Genomic DNA, 18,536 nt, shown 5'->3' on the forward strand with positions numbered 1-18,536 from the left:
AAAGAAACCAACACAAATAAATAAACACATACACACAAATAAGCAAAGGCACAGAGCTATGGTCGTTGCCTCAGGGAGCCCGGTGTGGGAGGCCAGCAATCATTGTGGAGATTTTTAATGAGATGTGTACAAGGTACTGTGTGTGTACTGGTACAGAGGAGAGAAGCATCGTTAGCCTGGTTTAAGGAATGAGCTGAAAAAGCTTTAACTGGCTTAGAAGACGAAGTCAGTAACCAGTGGACATCCCAGAGTTCACTCAGTTCCGTCAGATTAAATTATCTTTATTTAATTGTTCCAGGAATTCCGTTTCTGGTGCTGAGGAATTTCTTCACTAATGTTCTAATAAATTTCACTTCTCTGGCGGAACCCCCAAATCCAAGGAAAAAAAATGCTATTGTGAACATTTTCCTGTTTCCTCTTACTGGCAGCTACCAAAAATATATTTGGGTTAATTTAAATGCCATTTAAAAAATAATAGTTTTCTAACTACTGCTGACATATTCTCCTTATTCTCTTTTTATTTTCTACTAATTCTTGTTCCAACTCAATTTAATTATATCAACTATCATTTTGGAATGTGCGTGCTGTGCTTTCTTTAAGGCAGCCTATGTTCATATTTCTTCCAGGGGTGAATCAGGTGCTGGGAAGACGGAAAATACTAAGAAAGTCATTCAGTACCTTGCTCATGTTGCTTCGTCACATAAAGGACGAAAGGACCATAATATTCCTGTAAGTTTTTGTTCTGTTGTTGTTGTTATTGTTGTTTTAAATCTTAGCTTTATTCTTTTATAATTTCAGAAACAATAAGGAAGCTGATCTGCTCAGTGTGCTGCTGTAATTGACAGTTCCCCAATCTCCATCACTCCTTACCCAGCACGTCTTTTTCCACCTAAAAGAGAGCAAGTTGATCAGGAAATTGCTATCAACTAGTTATTCCAACAGGGAAAAGTGGAATTATGGTTGTGGCTTGAAATCTAATTTCTTGCAAATATTTGGTGAGAATTGTTAAAAATGGATGAGCAGTGCCTATGAAGACTTCTTATTTTCCACCAAAAGAAGATCCTCAAATATTTTTAACACTTCTTTCTGAACTTTGCAGACAGCCTGTTGCTACTGCCCACAGCAACTTGAGGGGAGGGTAGAAATTTGGGAAGAATTGGTAATAGAAAAGGGGTAAGAACATAAATGTCAGTTATCCTTAAATTATAGATATGCAGAAGTGTTAGCTCATGGGGCCTGAGAGAATGCCAACCAAACCAGCGTTTACAGTTCTAAGCTACGCACTGTCTGGGTGCTTTGGATGTGGCTTACTGCCAGGGAAAGACCCATACTTGCTAACATTTGCATTTATCTGTTTGTAACAAACAGCAGGAATCACCTAAACCAGTGAAACACCAGGCAAGTGCTTTTCTTTATGCTTCTTAGTCTTGAGTGTTTGCACTAATTTCTGTCTTTAGGTTGAGTCTTTACTAGAAACAAATACCATTAGTTCTAAGTGAAATCTCTTATGAAAAAAAATTTTAATTTTGAAAATTTGTTGCTTAGAAGCTTATTCTTTTCATGAGAAGCAGCATGCCGTTTTGCTTTAAATTTGTTTTCTAGATGAATTTTAATAATTATTTATCCTTTTATCATGACATTGAATCTCATGTTTCTGAACCCTCTGAACTCAGGGTTTCATATGTCAGATACTAGATGGAATTATTTTAATACTTCTTAGACACATGGTGTCCTGGCTTTCTGCCATACATTGAATTTTGAATTTGGGGCTGCAACGTTTTGGGTTAACAAATTTCTAATCTGTTAAAATTGTATGACTTCTATGTGTTTTAACCCAAAGGCCTCATTATATTTAATATATAAAATTGGAATTTTTTTTTTTAAATCCACGGGAAGTAGTGGAAGAGTGTTATTCTTCCTGATTATCAGACGCCCACCTTTTAGCACGACAGAGAATAGCAGTGAACAAACCACGAACTGGAGCATTTGCTTCTGCCTGGGAAGAGAGGGAGGGCAGAGCTGAGCCTGCCCTGAGCCTGTCTGATGCTCAGACAGAACGTGACATCTGTACTTGAACTTAATCATTTCCCTAGCATTGCAACGGTTTTGGTTTATCTCTCTTCCACAAAAGTAGTGATACAAACTAATACACAAGTGAAGCAAGAAAGGTTGAGTTATGGGAATCATCTATTAATATAAAGAAACTATCATAAGTTTCTATTCTAAATAGAATAGAAATAAATAGTCAGATGCTAAGATTTTCACCTGTCTTTCTTAGAATTCTAAAGGCTTCTCAGACCCCAAAGCTGTGCTGTACCTACGGAGGCCTGTGGTGTTCTTCTGCTCCTTTAGCTGCAGACCAGACCATTCAGGCAAATTGGGAGGGTTGATGAAATAATCATTATCCAACAGGCTATTTAAAGGCTTCTTTGCCAGTTAAAGGAATCTCCAGGCCAGAAACCAGCTTTTCTTTGTACTTTACGTACATGCTAAATGACCTTTTAATATGTACTTAGATCACTACTTAAATAAAGTACAGATTTGGGTTTTCCAGTCTTCTGTGGAATAGACTGCGTTTCCCCGAAAATAAGACCTAGCCAGACCATCAGCTCTAATGTGTCTTTTGGAGCAAACATTAATATAAGACCCGGTCTTATTTTACTATAATTTATATTAAGTTGATTAATTTATTAAAAATATTGTAGTAAAATAAGACCCGGTCTTACATAATATAAGACCGGGTCTTGTATTAATCTTTGCTCCAAAAGACGCATTAGAGCTGATGGTCCGGCTAGGTCTTATTGTCGGGGAAACACGGTATAAATCATTGTTGTTAACATTTTGTTTCAATGTCATTTTAAACTACTGAGTGGATCGTGTCGTATGTGAGTAGCATGTCTACCCCTAGATTTTGCTTTGGGTCAAATCAATCCCTGGGTAACAAGTTCTCTCGAAGAAAGCAACAGCTTCTCTGGGCCATGCTTCACCGCCATTGTTGATTTGCATGTCTTACTGCATGTATTCCCTGTGCACAGAATCGTCAGTGCTGCTTTCCCCAAGTTTATTCTAATAATAATCGAGTCAAGAAGTAGCCATGCTTACGTTTTTAGAAACATGAGAAGAGCACTGTTTCTCAATTAAGTTTTTCCCCCAGCACACTTAAGGAATACGAGATACTCATGCGTGGTGGGGAATGGTGACACCCTGGAGAGGGTTCTATAAGAAATTACTTCTCTGCCCGCAGTCCCTTCTGCCTCCTGGGGTGCCCCTATTCATGATTTCCTCACCCCCTTTTGAGGATGACTTCTGAAAGTAATAATTATAATGTTGAAAGTCTGTACTTTGCAAAGTCAGTGTTTTTTTTGGCTTGATATCATTGGTTTGTGAATTTACATTGAATAGCCAAAACTTAATCAGGATCCCAGGAACCATTTGTATAAATTTCTAGCATTTTACCACTAGACAGTAGTATGAATTGTGAAAACAAAAGGGAAGGCATTTCTGACCTCCTAATTTTGAGTCTTACTTGTCTATTTGCTCATCTTTTTAAAAAAAATCAGCTTTATTGAGATTTAATTCATGTACATAAAATTCACTCATTTAAAGTATATAGTTCAGTGTTTTTTTTAATATATGCAATTATCACTACAATTTAGAACATTTTCATCACTCCAAAAAGAAATTCTATACCTGTTAGGAGTCACCTTCCATTTCCTCCCAGCCCCTTGGAAATCACTAATCTACTTTCTGTCTCAATGAATTTGTCTGTTCTAGATATTTTATATGAATAGAATCATATAATATGTGGTTCTCAGTGACTGTTCTTTCACTCAACATAATGTTTTCAAGGTTCATCCATGTTGTAGCATGTATAAATATTCCATTCCTTTTTATGGCTGACTAATATTCTGTTATATTAAATATGTCACGTTTTGTTTATTCATTTATCAGTTGATGGACATTTGGATTGTTTCTACTTTTTGGCCATCATGAATAATGCTGCAGTGAACATTTGCATACAAATTTTGTGTGGCTATACATTTTCAGTTCTCTTGGGTGTATACCTAGGAATTTAAATGTTGGATCATAGTAACTTTCTGTTTAACATTTTGAGGAACTACCAAACTGTTTTTCAATACCATTTTACATTCCCACTAGCAATTTTTGAGCGTGCCAGTTTCTCTATATTCTCACCAACACTGGTTGTTGTCTTTTTATTATAGCCAAGCTGGCAGTGTGAAGTGACCCTCTTTTTAAAATTTTGCCTTTGAAACTTAATCTTCCTTATGGAAATATGAACAAATAGAAATCACTCTTTAAAATTAAGATCACAATATTTAAGTAAACATTAAATGATGGTTTACCTATAAACTTTTGATGTATTTTTTATAATAAAATTAAATCTTACTTGGCTTTATCCTCCAACCAGCCGGGGATAAAGTACAGTTTACGGTCCCCTTCCCTCATTATAGGTTGCTGCACAGACCCTCAAAGTCGGCAGTGTTCAGTGCCACACCAAAGCCTGAACACAGTGCATTTTCAGAGATATTTGAAAACGACTAATTTCTACAGCATCACTATCCCCTGAGAATGACTCCTTCAAGCCAGCGCACCTGCCCCACTGTCTGTTGAGTCATCCAAATCTAGGCAACAGCTTCAGGATGATTTTGTATCTACTGGTCTAAACTGCCTTGAACTAAGACAAAAAGGTTATAGATAGTAAGTAGCAAGTACAGAAATGAAATCCTGCCAGTTGATATTAGAGTCTGTTTCTCAATACCGTGACTGGTTGCTGCCTCCTACTTTTATCCCTCCTCTTGTGGCCAGTGGGACGCCTACATTTTTGCCTTGTCAGGCTTGCAAGGTGCAGAATGACCTGAGCCTGAGTACCCTTGCTGGCTGAACTGGAGTTTTGATAGAGGTGTTTTTACCAATTTCCAACTCATCCTGTATCTCCCATCTAGCAAGTGTGTATTGTACGCTTTACAATAAACACAGGTTTTCATCACAATTGGTAAGCCTTTAAAGCATCAAATAATTCTAAATACTTAGAACTTTAAAAATAATTTCAATAGTTAATACTGCTTGTCTACATTCCCAAGTGACGTTTCTCATCATATAGAATAGAAATAAGGGACATTGCCCATCCAGTTCTAGCGGAAAGGTTAACACTTAGTCATTGCGCCTGATGGTTTATAAATGGATTCATAATTTGGTTGAACGATCTTAGCACTGTTTATCTAAATGTAAAATTGCTCAACACAGAAATGATCAAATTTAGTGGTAATTTCTTAATTTAAAGCCATTTTTGTATGTTTTATGATATTAGCTTTGTGGCAGGCTTTTTGTGATTCATTTGAGTTTTTTGAGATCTTTACTTGGTCTCACTGATGTCACAAATCCGTCAGGACACAAGTAATGCCATAGCACTGTTAATGGAGTGGCCCCAACAGCAGGGACGTGGAAATGCCCAAGTCTACAATAAATGGTGACTATGAGGACCCTTAATCTTATTGCCACCTTTTAGCTCACCACCATCTCTTCCCCAAATACTAGAATGTTTTAGGACCTCTGATTATATATTCATTTAGCAAACATTCATGACGCATCATTTTGACCCGTTACTGTACTACTAAGCTCGGTGCAAAGGATACAGCCAATTACTATAAGCTAACAGAAGGAAGAATAGAATTAGTAGATCTCTCACTCTTTCACACTCTCTCTCGCTCTCTCTCGCTCTCTCTCTCTACACATACACACACAATAGCAAGGAAAAGAATAAACTTGACCCAAAGAATCCTTATAGCCATATCTAGGGAATATTAAAATGGGATATGCAATACTTGTTTTACCTCCAAGTTAGAAAAACATTTTAAAGGTAGATTATTATTTAAAGTATTTTTATTATGATTTGGCAGGGATAGTGTATAATTTTGAGGAATCTGTATTCTGTAATTCCTTGATTTAACAGTAGGTGTTTAGTGTTGTAAAGGTTGTAAAAGTTGGTGTTTTCTGACAGTTTCTACATTCTAATTATACGTTCTGAGTGAGATAGAAAGGATTCTAGAGCTTGGACAAATGTTGCAGAGCCAGTACACCAAGGGCTTTGAAAGATGGTAGCCACAGGCACAATAAAGGAAGTGACCACTGACCTCAAGGGGAAAGGCAGTCTGTTATATCACAGAGTGATAACCAACATTCTTGATGACTTTCATGAAAATTGGTTCAGGATACCATGTTTGAGAAAATTTGGTAGCATATAATATTTAGAAAGATTCACATAAGAAATAATTTGGTGGGATTTTTTTTTAAAAAGAAATAATCTGGTGTTTTGAAGTTCATAAGCTAGAAGACTCACTATACAGGGAGCATATTTTCTAATGCCAAGAAAAGGAGTCTATCGATCCTTTGTAATGTGAAATTCACATAGCTTGGGGTTCTGAAAAGGACTGGTTCCTGACTAGTCTCAATGGAACACAATCGTAGACTGTAATGAAGCCCTGTGAAGGCCTGAACAATCCAAGTAAATGCTATAGAGACGAAGAAGGAGCATATCTCCTCACCATGTCATGTGCCTCAGGGACACTTCCTCACCGTTTCAGCTGAGTAAAGGAGTCCCAAGTAGGGTCAGATGCCGAGACTATCTGGCATATATTTATTCATTCCTGGTTTTGGATTTGACTCTAGTATGATGACTCACCTATCAGCTGGTGATTAATTAACAGATCTTATGTGAGGGTCCTTATATTCCTTTTTTGCTTTGAGAATCACATTTGCCAGTGGTTTTTATTCTTTTCTTTCCTTAGGTCTAGAATACTGTGGGTATTTTAAAATATAGGGGTAAGATTTGTGTTTGGAAAAAAGCAGATTTATTTAAATCACACAGTATAATTCTGAAATTACACTCCAGGAATATAGCATTACTTTCTAGTGCTTTTCATGGCCAGAAATGACATCATGCTTTCTCATACAGCTTTCTATTGTGTTTCATGATTAAAGCACATATTAATATACTTACATCTTTTTATGAAATCTGTTATAGCCTAATTTGCATATATGACACTGAGTAAAGCATACCTTATGTCAAATACTCTATATTTAGCCTTTTAAATTTGAGCAAGAAGTCAGCAGCATCGCCATCTTTGTCATCTCTGAACGTGGAGATGAGGACATGGCCCTGTCTACGTCATTGAGATATTATGGGAAACCTTTGCAAAAATGGCAAGCTTCATACCAGTAATTATATCATATAAGTATTAATATGTTCTTGATTGAAGTATCATGCTAAATTTCATCTCATGAAAACCAGTTTCTTTGTTTTATTTTCAGAATTCTCTGCCTAATTTGTGTGCCCTGTCCTTAAATTTATCTTCTCTGACCAATGTGACATTTTATTTTCCTTGTGATCACTTTATAGATGCTAATTCTTTTTCTTTCAGCAGAGCCTCTTATGACCAAGAATAAGAAGCCAACAAAGGTTGTTGGATGGCAAACTAAATGAAATAACTGAGGAAAAGAGGCAATTTTTGTTTTGTTTTGTTTTTTCCCTTAGGACTAGAGAAAAGACATTGGATTAACATACATCTGCTTTTATTTATGTGTGTGTGTGTGTGTGTGTATACGTGTGTGTGTAATGTCTTTCAGGGGGAACTTGAACGGCAGCTTTTACAAGCAAATCCTATTCTGGAATCATTTGGAAATGCGAAGACTGTGAAAAATGATAACTCATCTCGTTTTGTAAGTTGAAAACTTTCAGAAACTTTTAATTCCTCCGGTTTCTAGTTAATGTCTACCATGATTAATCAAATACAGTACTTTTCAGATTTTTCAGAAGAGGCTAATTGATGTGTAGTATATAGAACAATGCTGTCCAATAGAAATATAAATGCAAGTCACCTGTAATTTAAATTTTTCTAGTAGCCACATTTTAAAAAGCAATAAAAGGGGGAAAAATATGAAAGTAATCGTATATTTATTCTACATCAATACATTGTGTGTTTATGTAATTATATAACCTCTGAACTTACTTTTTTATTTTTGATTGGAGATGATGTCTGATACCTGTTAGGGGGTTGGTGTGCAGATTAAATGAGATGCTTGTTTGGTACTTATCACAGCACTGGGCATAAGAAATGCTCAACAAGTATAGTTGGTATTAACAAGTATAGTTGGTATTCGATGTAGTAAATTGTCCTTTTCATATCGTCCTGTTTCTATGGGATATAGACTTCAGAATAATTAGTTACTACTCTTAACTTCTCTTTAAAAATTCTCAGCTATTCCCAACTATCTTAATTCATTGCTAGCTTTGCTTTCTCCCTCAGTTCTACCAGCAGTTTGCCTGAGGTTATTATCCTAAGGGATAGCCAAATCAGTATTAGTGTGAGGACACCGCCCTCCCCATTCCACTTGCTCAAAATCAACACTTTACTGGTAAATCACCTCTAAACCCATATTCAACAAAATGGGCATTCCTTCAGTACAATTTTTGCCCTGGGTTACAGTCCTCAAGATTCAGTAACCCTTTCTATGGTCAACTTGGAGATGGTCTCCAATTTCAGTTATTTCTACTTAAATTGTTTGAGTTAATTCTGTTTTTTCCTCCCTCTTTGATAATAGAAGTATTGGTAAAAGGTAAGAAGGCCAGAATAAGAGAGGCTTCAATTCAGTGGATACTTTTGGGGAATCTAGTATCATTGTGACATACGTTTTTACTCTGGGAATGTAAAGTCATGGTCTGCATGTTAATTTTCTGATGACATGGTTTTTGTGATCAGTGGAAGTGACTGGATTTGGGATCACAGAGGACCTGGGAAGCACAAAGGCAGCCAGATGACCCTCTGTGTGGGTTTGCTAGGGCTGCTGTAACAGTACCACAGACAGGGCCTTACACCACAGAAATTAATTTTCACACAATTGGAGGCTAGAAGTCTGAGATGAAGGTATTGGCAGGGTTGGTTTCTTCTTAGGCCTCTCCTTTGTACTAGATGGCCCTCTTCTCCCTGTGTCTTCACAGGGTCTTCCCTCTGTGTATCTGTGGCCTGCCTGTTCTTCTCTTATAAGGACACCAGTCATTTGGAATTGGGACCCTCCCTGCTGACCTCATTTTAACCTCTATAAAGTCCCCATCTCCAAATATAGTCATGTTCTGAGATACGGGGGGGTTTGGATTTCAACATTTGACTTTTGGAGGAGACGCAGTTCAGACCATAACATCCTCAGAGGTAGTTTAAGTACAAGAGACTTTCCAAGTTATGTAAGAAATAGGGATCTATTTGCTTGGAATATTGTTTATTCCTAGTAAGATAAAATTTGAAAATTCACTTAATCCACATTCATTTAGTAATTATTTTAGCTTTTTATATACAAAGTGGGATAACAAATGTGCCTGTGGCGGTAGGAAGCATGGCTGTGATTTTGGGATTTACAAAAGATCTGGGGAAACTGAGCTTCATTTAGAGAGTTTCTGGCACTCCCTGGGTCATCAGATTGAGCCTGAGCCACAATTAAATCTTACATTCTTCCAGTTGAAAACCCTGTTTAGTGGCTGTATCATGGGACAGAAGACACAGTGAGCTACCAGCTTAGGTATGTGAATCTCCATGAAGATTTGCAAGGACTTCTTAGTGGAAAATGTTTTGTTTTGGCACGTAAATCAAGTCACCAGTCTGTTCTAATTTTCTTCCCCTAAACCACACTTTAAATTCAGAAGAAACAGTTTTGAGCTCATTTGTCTCATTTTTGCCTAGAAAAGATAAATTTGCCTAGAAAAAGATAACCAGTCATTTGTGTCCTTTGATAAAGAATCTAGCAATTCTGTTACTAAATGGTAAGGGTTCATACGCTTGCCAGGGTTTTTGTTTGCGACAGGAGTATAATTTGTATTAGTGAGCTATTGCTATATAGCAAATTACCCTAAAACCTAGTGACTTAAAACATTTATTATTTCAGAGTTTCTGTATGGTGGGTGGTTCTGGCTCAGGGTCTCTCATGAGGTTGTCATTAAGATGTTGGCTAGAGCAGCCATCATCTGAAGTCTTGATGAGGCTGGAGGATCTTCTTCCGAGCTCCCAAGAATCTACTCCGGTAGCTCTTAGCAAGAGGCCTCAGTGCCTCATGGTGACTGCATGGAAACTCAGTTCTTCACCTTGAAGCCCTCTCCAGGGGGTTCTTGCTCCTGATATGGCAGCCTACATGCCTCAGAGCACGTGATCCAAGAAAGAGCAAGACAGAAGCCACATAGTATTTTTTGACCCCACCTTGGAAGTCACATACCATCCCTTTGTTTTATATTCTGTTGGTCACGCCGACCAACCCTGATACAGTATGGGAGGGGACTCCATAATGACACGAATACCAGAAGATGGGGATTATTGAATTCATCTTGAAAATTGGCTATCACAAAGCATTAGAGAGATTTCCATGTTGACATATGGAGGTTATAATCTGTAATTTGCATTATTCTAGATCAGTGGTTCTCAGTTCTCTGGGGTGGGGGCCATTTGGTAGTATCTGAAGACGTTTTTGGTTGTTCAGTTGGGGCAATGGGTAGTGGTATGCATCTGGCATCTGGTGGGTAGATTTCTCAAATGTAACATATTCCACATGGAACTTTTTCTTTTCTATTCAATATTTGTTCCTTAAGTCTTATGTCAATATATAGTACCATCAAATCACCCAGTTGCTTAAGTGTAAAATAAAATAAAAATAACAACAAAAACCTAGAAAAACAAAATACCTGAAATCATCCTTGATTCAGCCTTTTTTCTCATGGAGTAAATCCTATTGGTTACATTTCCAGAATGTATTTCAAATCTGCCCAGTCAGGAGTAAATCCTATTGGTTACATAGGATTTACGAATCTCATGGGTTACATTTCCAAAATGTATTTCGGATCTGTCCTCATTTCTCCTTCTCCCTCTCTCAAACACTAGTCTAAAACCCTATCGAGGAATTTCCTCTATTATTCGTTATCACTGTGTCCTATTGATTTCCCTTATAGCAATGATTTCCCTTATAACAATCTGTAGTTAATTACTCTGCATATTTATGGTCTCTCCTGCTAGAATGTAAGATCTCTGACAGTAGGGGCCTTGTCTGCCTTGTTCTCTGGATTCTTAGTTCCTGGCACTGTGCCTCTCTCATGTAAGCACATAAGTGTATTTATGGAATCCATTTAGTTAAAAGGTGGTTGCCTACTAAGTGCTCTTCTAAGCCCTGATAATATATCAGTGGATAAAACCAAAGTCCCTATCTCGCCTTCATTTAGGTTTTATTTAATGGTAATATATTTTCAACAATATACCACAATGCACAGTTGAGCTCAGGGAGTGTATTGCATGTGCTAGGCTCTCTGAGAGTCTGCATGCCCCAGTTTTAGAAGCATGGGCAGAAGATATGTGGGAAGCAGTGGCTCCAAGTACAGGCCGACCTGGGGTTGGGATTGGTCTTATACCTCATACTGGAAGAGTAATGTGATATTAAAAAATGAGTTGGGTGTACAGTGGAATTTCATGTAGTCAGTATTTACAAGCCACATGCTTGCAGAGAAAATATTTGAAACTGTAAACTCCATAAGCTTTAGAATCCATTTGTTTCCATTTCTTTGATCTGATATAGACAAGTAATTTCCTGAAGAATATCTTCTCTTTCAAAGATGCTAACATATGGTTTGTGTTAAAGGGATTCTTTAGGAGAGCGTTACCCTTATGAAAATAATCGTTCACAGTTACTCTAGTTCTCTGTTTATGGAGACGTAAAATGCATTCCAGATGGAGGAGATTTTATGTAAAATGAATCTCTTGTAATGAAACTTTAAAAACAGGACTTCAATTTCAAAATGATTTTATCAGCAGTTACATCTTCCCTCAGAAAGGTTTAGTAGGAGTCACTTTCTGTATTTATGCAAATCTTTTTTTTTCCCCCCAAACTATTTAAGCCAGTTTGGCAATTCCCAAATTTATGTACCTTTTGATAGATAATTCGCCTCCAATAGTTACAGCTAGGTAAAGCTCTAAGTATCCTCCCTACTGCTTCGCTACCAGATTACAATGAAAGCAAGCCAGAATTCTGCACCCTCACATATACTTATTAGCAAGCAGACACTAAAAGCAGTTTTGTCAGTAAATTGAATGCAGCTCCTGCTCTCTCTTCAGTACTGTCACCTAGCCTTTCCCTAAAGATTTACTGAGGTGGAGGTGACAGTGTCAGAGACAGAAAATGGTCTGTACCAGGCAACCGCGTCTTCTGAATCAGTGGCTACAAGCAGCCATTTTTGAATCGAGCCCTAGACAGCCTTCCCAACACTTCAGCCTCCCTCCAGGCTTTCCAGAGTCTTAACACCTTGTTCATACCAGTGGGGCATTCTGTATGCCAATCAGTCCCTGTCTGTTAATGCCACTCATTTTACCCCAGGGATTTCTAATATCCATTATGCTAAGTAACAAGGCTACTTAGTTCACATGAAAACTCATCTTCTGGTGTAGTTCGGAGATTAGGATAGTGGAAGCATTTAGAGCAGCGCTCTGGTCTTTGGGTTAAATCCTAGCTAATTACTCCTAGAATGAGTTTTCGCATTTCGGGTAAATAGTTGCCCCTAGAATGGAGATTTTTAGTGGAGTACACATACATGGCACACTATGTTGACATGTTTTCAAGTAAACTGCAGATTTTTTAACAACTTTAAATACCAGATTAGGCAGGGGAAAAATATTTTCAGAGCATGAAACAAGACTGCATTGCCCCTGTAGTACATTGCTAACAATCTAGGTTTAATTACTACCGATTCATTATAATCACCCAGAAAAAGTTCCAGAAAATTGATGTTGATTCAGAAGGAAAAAATTCTTTAAATAACATACTTTTCTTATTATTTTCTTGACAGTATCAAAATATCCAAGTTGTCCTCTTACACCTCTTAAGTGAAATTCTTAATGTCTATTTTACTTATGTAAAGGATTACGTACGTAGAGGATTCCGGTTGTCCTTGCTGTCCAGAGCTCTAGCAGGAAGCTGGTATAGTCTCAGTTGTTCTTAGATCGGTACTCAGCATGTATATGGCATCAGAATGCGTACTCTATAATTCATTCATAATGTACTTGTCATATTTTTGTTTTTTCTTTGTTTTTGTTCTTTATGAGTGAAATTCTGGTTGAATATTCTGAGTACCATAATCTCACCTACATGGAAATCAAATACCGTGGAGTGGACATTTTCATCACAAGTTTCTTCACGTAATCTTTAAAAGATTAGAGGACCCATTTAAAGTAAAACTTCTTACTTGTTTTCCACTTTTGTATTATAGTAAAAATGTTAATTCTGAAAGAGTATTTATTACGTATGCAAGGAAAAGGCTTTTTAACTTACAGATTTTATTCCCTCCCCTCCCCCCCCCCCCAAGACTGAAGTGATTTCGTATCCCATGGCTTGCGTCTTACCTAATTTGTCAGGATATCCGATGTTGGGAGAATAAATAAATCCTAGACTGTTTGGGGATATTCAGTAAAGTATTTATTTTTGGTTCTGAAATTTCACTTTTTCATGCTGTTTGTCAAAGCGTTTGGCTAGATCTCGTGACTGTCTTACTTAGCACAGTGAACTCTAAGGTCTCTTGAACTTAGCATAGTGAGTTGATAATTTTCAACTTTTTAAAGATTTTTGTTAAAGTCTTTTCAAAAGAAAATCAATTCTAGAGCTTTGGCTTATGACCAAGATTTATTAGTGACTGTTGTTTTCAGAGATACTAGTTACTTTTGGGTATGTATAGAAGAAGCAGGGGTGGTGAGAGGCTTGGAGGGACACCTGACCCTCTCTACTTCCTCCCCACACTGCAGGGTTCTATGGCCCCATCCCTTTCCTCATTCTGTCCTCTTCTTTCATTCGTTACTCTTTGCTTGACCATTTTCAGATAGCCAAACGATACTCCTCTGGTACTAGCTATAATGGCTAGAACAACTATGGATCCCAGTTCTATGGCCCCATCCCTTTCCTCATTCTGTCCTCTTCTTTCATTCGTTACTCTTTGCTTGACCATTTTCAGATAGCCAAACGATACTCCTCTGGTACTAGCTATAATGGCTAGAACAACTATGGATCCCAGTTCAGAAAAGGAAAGGGAACTGATTTAGCTAGGAAACTGACGAGAAAATTAGATTTGTATGTTGGTGACTTTGTTTATCCAAGTAAGTGGCTACACGTCTAAATTATTTTGAGGCATTTCTTTTTAGGTTACCTGTTCAGAAGGCCCAAAATCTTCATTTCTTCTATTTCTCCCTTGAATCTGATTTTCTTTATATTTTATAATTTCCCATGAGGCAAGGGAAGAATAAATTCACTAAATCTGAAATGGAAAATATTCAGTTTTATAGTTTAAAGTTATTAGAGTTCAAAGTTATCATTATAATAACTTTGTCTTATTTCCCGAGTATTTTTTTGTTTAAGGAATTTTGAACTTCTAACTTGAGGTGGTAAAGGAAATAGTATAAGAAGTTGAAAGGTTAAACAGTATGTTGATATATACGTAATAAAGAAATTACACATGTTGAAATCTGAAAGTTTGTATTTCTATGTAACGAATTTTTTTAAGTGAAACATTTTCTTCAGTAAGGATTAGGTGATACCATATGATTTTGAGTAACCTTTCTGGAGTGTTAAAATAATAAGTTTGAGAAAGTACTTCCTTGAACAGTTATGTTGACAATGTATTTTTGCAGCTTTGAAGTAATAACATTGTCTACTGTCCCTTAAAATGGCAATTTTTTATTAACTCAATGAGGTATTGTATAGATAATACAGCTGTTTCAAATTTGTAAAGAATTTTAACCCTTGGTATAACATCAGGACCAGATTTTAGTTTTTGAGTTTCTTTTTTGAGCAGTTCCAGCTATTCATAAAGACTAATAATTTTTTAACTTTATTCTTTCTTAGGGTCTTCTGAAGAACAAAGACAAAATTTACTTATTTTTTTATTTTTAAAATAGAATAAAATTCATTCTCTCCTATAATTACCACATGAGTTCATTGGACCGTGTTATAAATCTAAGATACATTATGGAGTATTAGTGATCATAATTTTTTCTGTATCTTGATACATTTTGCTATTTCATCATCCTAGGAATTGGTTCATCATTACTCATCAATTGTTTCCAAAGATGTTAAAAAAAAGACTAAAATAATAATAATAATGGAATTGCCTAGAAGGATGCTACAATAGTTTGCTATTATATTGCCCAAAGTATTGCATCATCTTTCGAGAAGGTATGTAAGAAGACTAGAGCCATCATTTTTGTAGTCTACTTTTAGCTTTCAGGGAATATAGTTGAAAAGTCACAAGTTTTCATTTTTCTACTCGTAGTGGCAAAGAGGAGTAAAGTAATAAACTAAAACAAAATATTAGATGAATCTGAAGATGAATGCAAGGAGACAAGTAGCTCTGTAGACTCTAATGATGACAGTGAAATTGATTCTATAAGTGAAGTTTCAAGTGATGATAGCCTAGAATTTTCTCAAACTCAAGAAGAATATATTTCTCAGGACAGAAAGGAAACAAGGCATTAGCAATCCAGTTAGTTATTCAATAGGAAAGACTTCCTTAGTCAGTATTTTACAAGAAGCAGCAGGGCCATCTGTTTTGCTAAATGGACATGGGGCAGTATTCTTCCATCTTGTGTGATGTTTGTCTACCACATTTTATCTGTTATGGTTTGTGAGTGGACAAACGCTGAAGGCAGGTGTATATATGCAAGTTATTGGAAGGAAGTAGAAATGAAAAAATTCATTGCGTTGACCATTCTAATTAGTGCTTATAACTAGCAATGACAATGTTTTACAATTATGGAGCAAAAAACTGCTTCCTCCCTTTAACAAAATGATGTGCTGTCAAAGGTTTTAAATATTCTTCAGGTGTTGCATTCTGACAATGCCAGAGCAATAATAAGTGAGGATGCTGTCAAAGGTTTTAAATATTCTTCAGGTGTTGCATTCTGACAATGCCAGAGCAATAATAAGTGAGGATGTATTGGCAGAAGAGAATGGAGGTGCCTGTAGTTGCCACTTTGAATAGCTGTTAGCCCAGAATGTTGTATCTCTTAAACATAATGGAGTTTTCCTCACAACTTAGAGGTTGAAATCAGATTGCAGTGTAGCAAGGACTACCACTCTTTGTAGTAGTTTTATTTTAAGAGAACTTAAAAATAAACAAACACAGAACCTCGCTTTAAAGTACCATTTAGCTTAAAGCAAACTAACACATTAGGTTGGTGCAAAAGTAATTGCGGTTTTTGCAATTATTTTTCACTTTTTAAACTGCAGTTCCTTTTGCACCAACCTAATACTTGGTAAACTATCAGTAAGACTGCTCGGCTCAGCTGGCCCTCTTTCTGTGAAGCTTTCCTCTGTGTCCCCATACCTCCTCTCAGGCCTTTGGAAGCCCCCACACCATGTTCTTCAAGTGTTGAAAGAGCACAGCCTCATGGTCCTCCTTCAGTTTGGGGGGGGCATGAGGTCAGCATCTCTCAATGCCATAAATACCTATTTGTGTAAAGCGGTTATTTATATAAAAGTCATATTTATATGACATCACAAGAGCCTGTCTCAAAAGGAAGGACATTTTTTCTCCCATTTAAGAAAACAATGCAAGCAAAACTTTCTTTCTTTCCCATAAAACAAAACTCACCAAACAAGCAAACAAATTGTCATTTTGGTTTTGTGACTCTAATTAGCAAGTTCTCTATAAAAGAAAAGTGCTAACTGCTCACTGCTGATTGTTAAGCAGCCTCTTCAAGGTGGAGTTGCATTGTCGTCTAGATGGAATTTAAATTCTTACCTCATTAAGTTTGGGTGGTATAAGATCAGTTTTTAGGCTAGAAGGCATGGCAGGTATTGGTGACTGATAGCATCCTAATTTCCCAGGGATGTTCCAATTTCATATATTCTAGTCTGTCGTCCACATATACTCAGTTATAAATGTTAGACCCATGTCCAGAGGTTTTTTTTGTTTAACCAGTGTTTTGATAATTTAGTATGTAGAGTGAGGAGCTTTGTATACATGCCTATGTGGGAGGTGGTAAGAAGCTATTTGTCACGAAATGCCTTTGCTTCCTACAGTAATCCTACTTACCACCTCCCTCTTGAACACTTTGGGGTTTAGTGGCATCTGAATCAGACCCTTCACGGAACGCATGTTTGTTATTATGGTGGCATGGTACCTTAGGTGTGTCAAACTAGCCATGCGTTTTCTGTGCAGAGCAAGGCTTTTAGATAATATAAAATAGAATACTTACCTTTTGGTGGGATAGAGTTAGAAGGACACTTTGGAAATGGTGAAGGTGAGAACCAAGAGGAGTGGTGAAGCATACTTGAGGTAGAGTCCTCCTCAAGCAGGAGATCAGTATTGGGGATCCCGCCCCCGCCCCCACCCCTCCGGCCGCCATGTTCCCCACATACATTCTCTTTTCACCTTGTTTTCCCAGCTTGGTTTTTTGTTTGTTTGTGTTTTTTTTAGTTCTTAATGAGGCTCATAATATTAAAAAACATAATGGGTTATTGATTTTAATAAAGTACCCTCTTTTTTTCAGTTTTCAAAATCAGTATTATTGAGGTATAATTTACATGTAATAAAAATGTAGTTCAAAATTTTCTGTGGTAGCATTCTAATACTGACTACTGCTTTTTTCTGCTTAAACTAAATATTTATACACTAAAAAACTAATATTGGAAAGGCAAGAAGGGAACCAAAATATGGGTAAAAGAATGGGCAAGTTGAGAGAAGAGTGTGCAAACCAAGATTTTTCACCTTAATGAGGAAGTAGCATGTTTAATTTAATATGTTTATGGTAAATGTAAGGAATAAATGTTTAATTATATTTTAAAAATTGGCATTTATCTAAGGGCTCCGAAGATGCCAAGATATTGCCCTTGATTGGTTTTTAAAATTAGGTTTATTGAGTTATATTTTGCATACAGTAAAATTCACCCTTTTTAAGTGTACAGTTCGATGAGTTTAGACAAATGGATATAGCAGTATAACTAGCACTTGGGTCCAGAGAGAGAATATTTCCATTACTCTAAAAAATTTCCTTTTGTCTTTATGTAGTCAGTTCCCTCCTTCTACCTCTAGCACTGATAACCACTGATCTCTTTGGTCTCTAGTTTTGTTTTCTTTAGAATGTCAAGTAAATGGAATCATATAATATGTAGTGTTATATGTCTAGCTTCTTTCACATAGCATAATGCTTTTTAGATCCATCCATGTTGTTGGGTACATCCCTGGTTTGTTCCTTTTTATTGCAGAGGAGTATTTCATTGTGTGAATATACCATGACTTCTTTTCACCACTTAATGGACGTTTGGGTTGTTTCTATTGAGGGCTATTAAGAATGAAGTGGCTATGAACAAGTTTCATGTGTGAGTTTTTGTGTGAAGACATGCTTTCATTTCTCTTGGGTGACTATCTAGGAGTGGAATTGCTGAGTTTTATGCTAACTTTATGTTTAATTTTTAGGAAACTAACTTTTCCAAAGTGGCTGTACCATTTTGCA

General features: G+C 36.7%; 1 protein-coding gene across 1 annotated transcript in view; it reads left to right on the forward strand.

Annotated features, from left to right (window-relative positions):
* Positions 1–18,536, forward strand: part of MYH10 (myosin heavy chain 10) — a 127,016-nt gene that overhangs the window by 39,150 nt on the left and 69,330 nt on the right. The window contains 3 exon segments of the mRNA XM_033089348.1: positions 627–729; positions 1,369–1,398; positions 7,645–7,737. Coding sequence (XP_032945239.1) covers positions 627–729; positions 1,369–1,398; positions 7,645–7,737 — 226 coding nt within the window.

Source organism: Rhinolophus ferrumequinum, chromosome 21 (assembly GCF_004115265.2).
Source record: "Rhinolophus ferrumequinum isolate MPI-CBG mRhiFer1 chromosome 21, mRhiFer1_v1.p, whole genome shotgun sequence".
NCBI lineage: Eukaryota > Metazoa > Chordata > Mammalia > Chiroptera > Rhinolophidae > Rhinolophus > Rhinolophus ferrumequinum.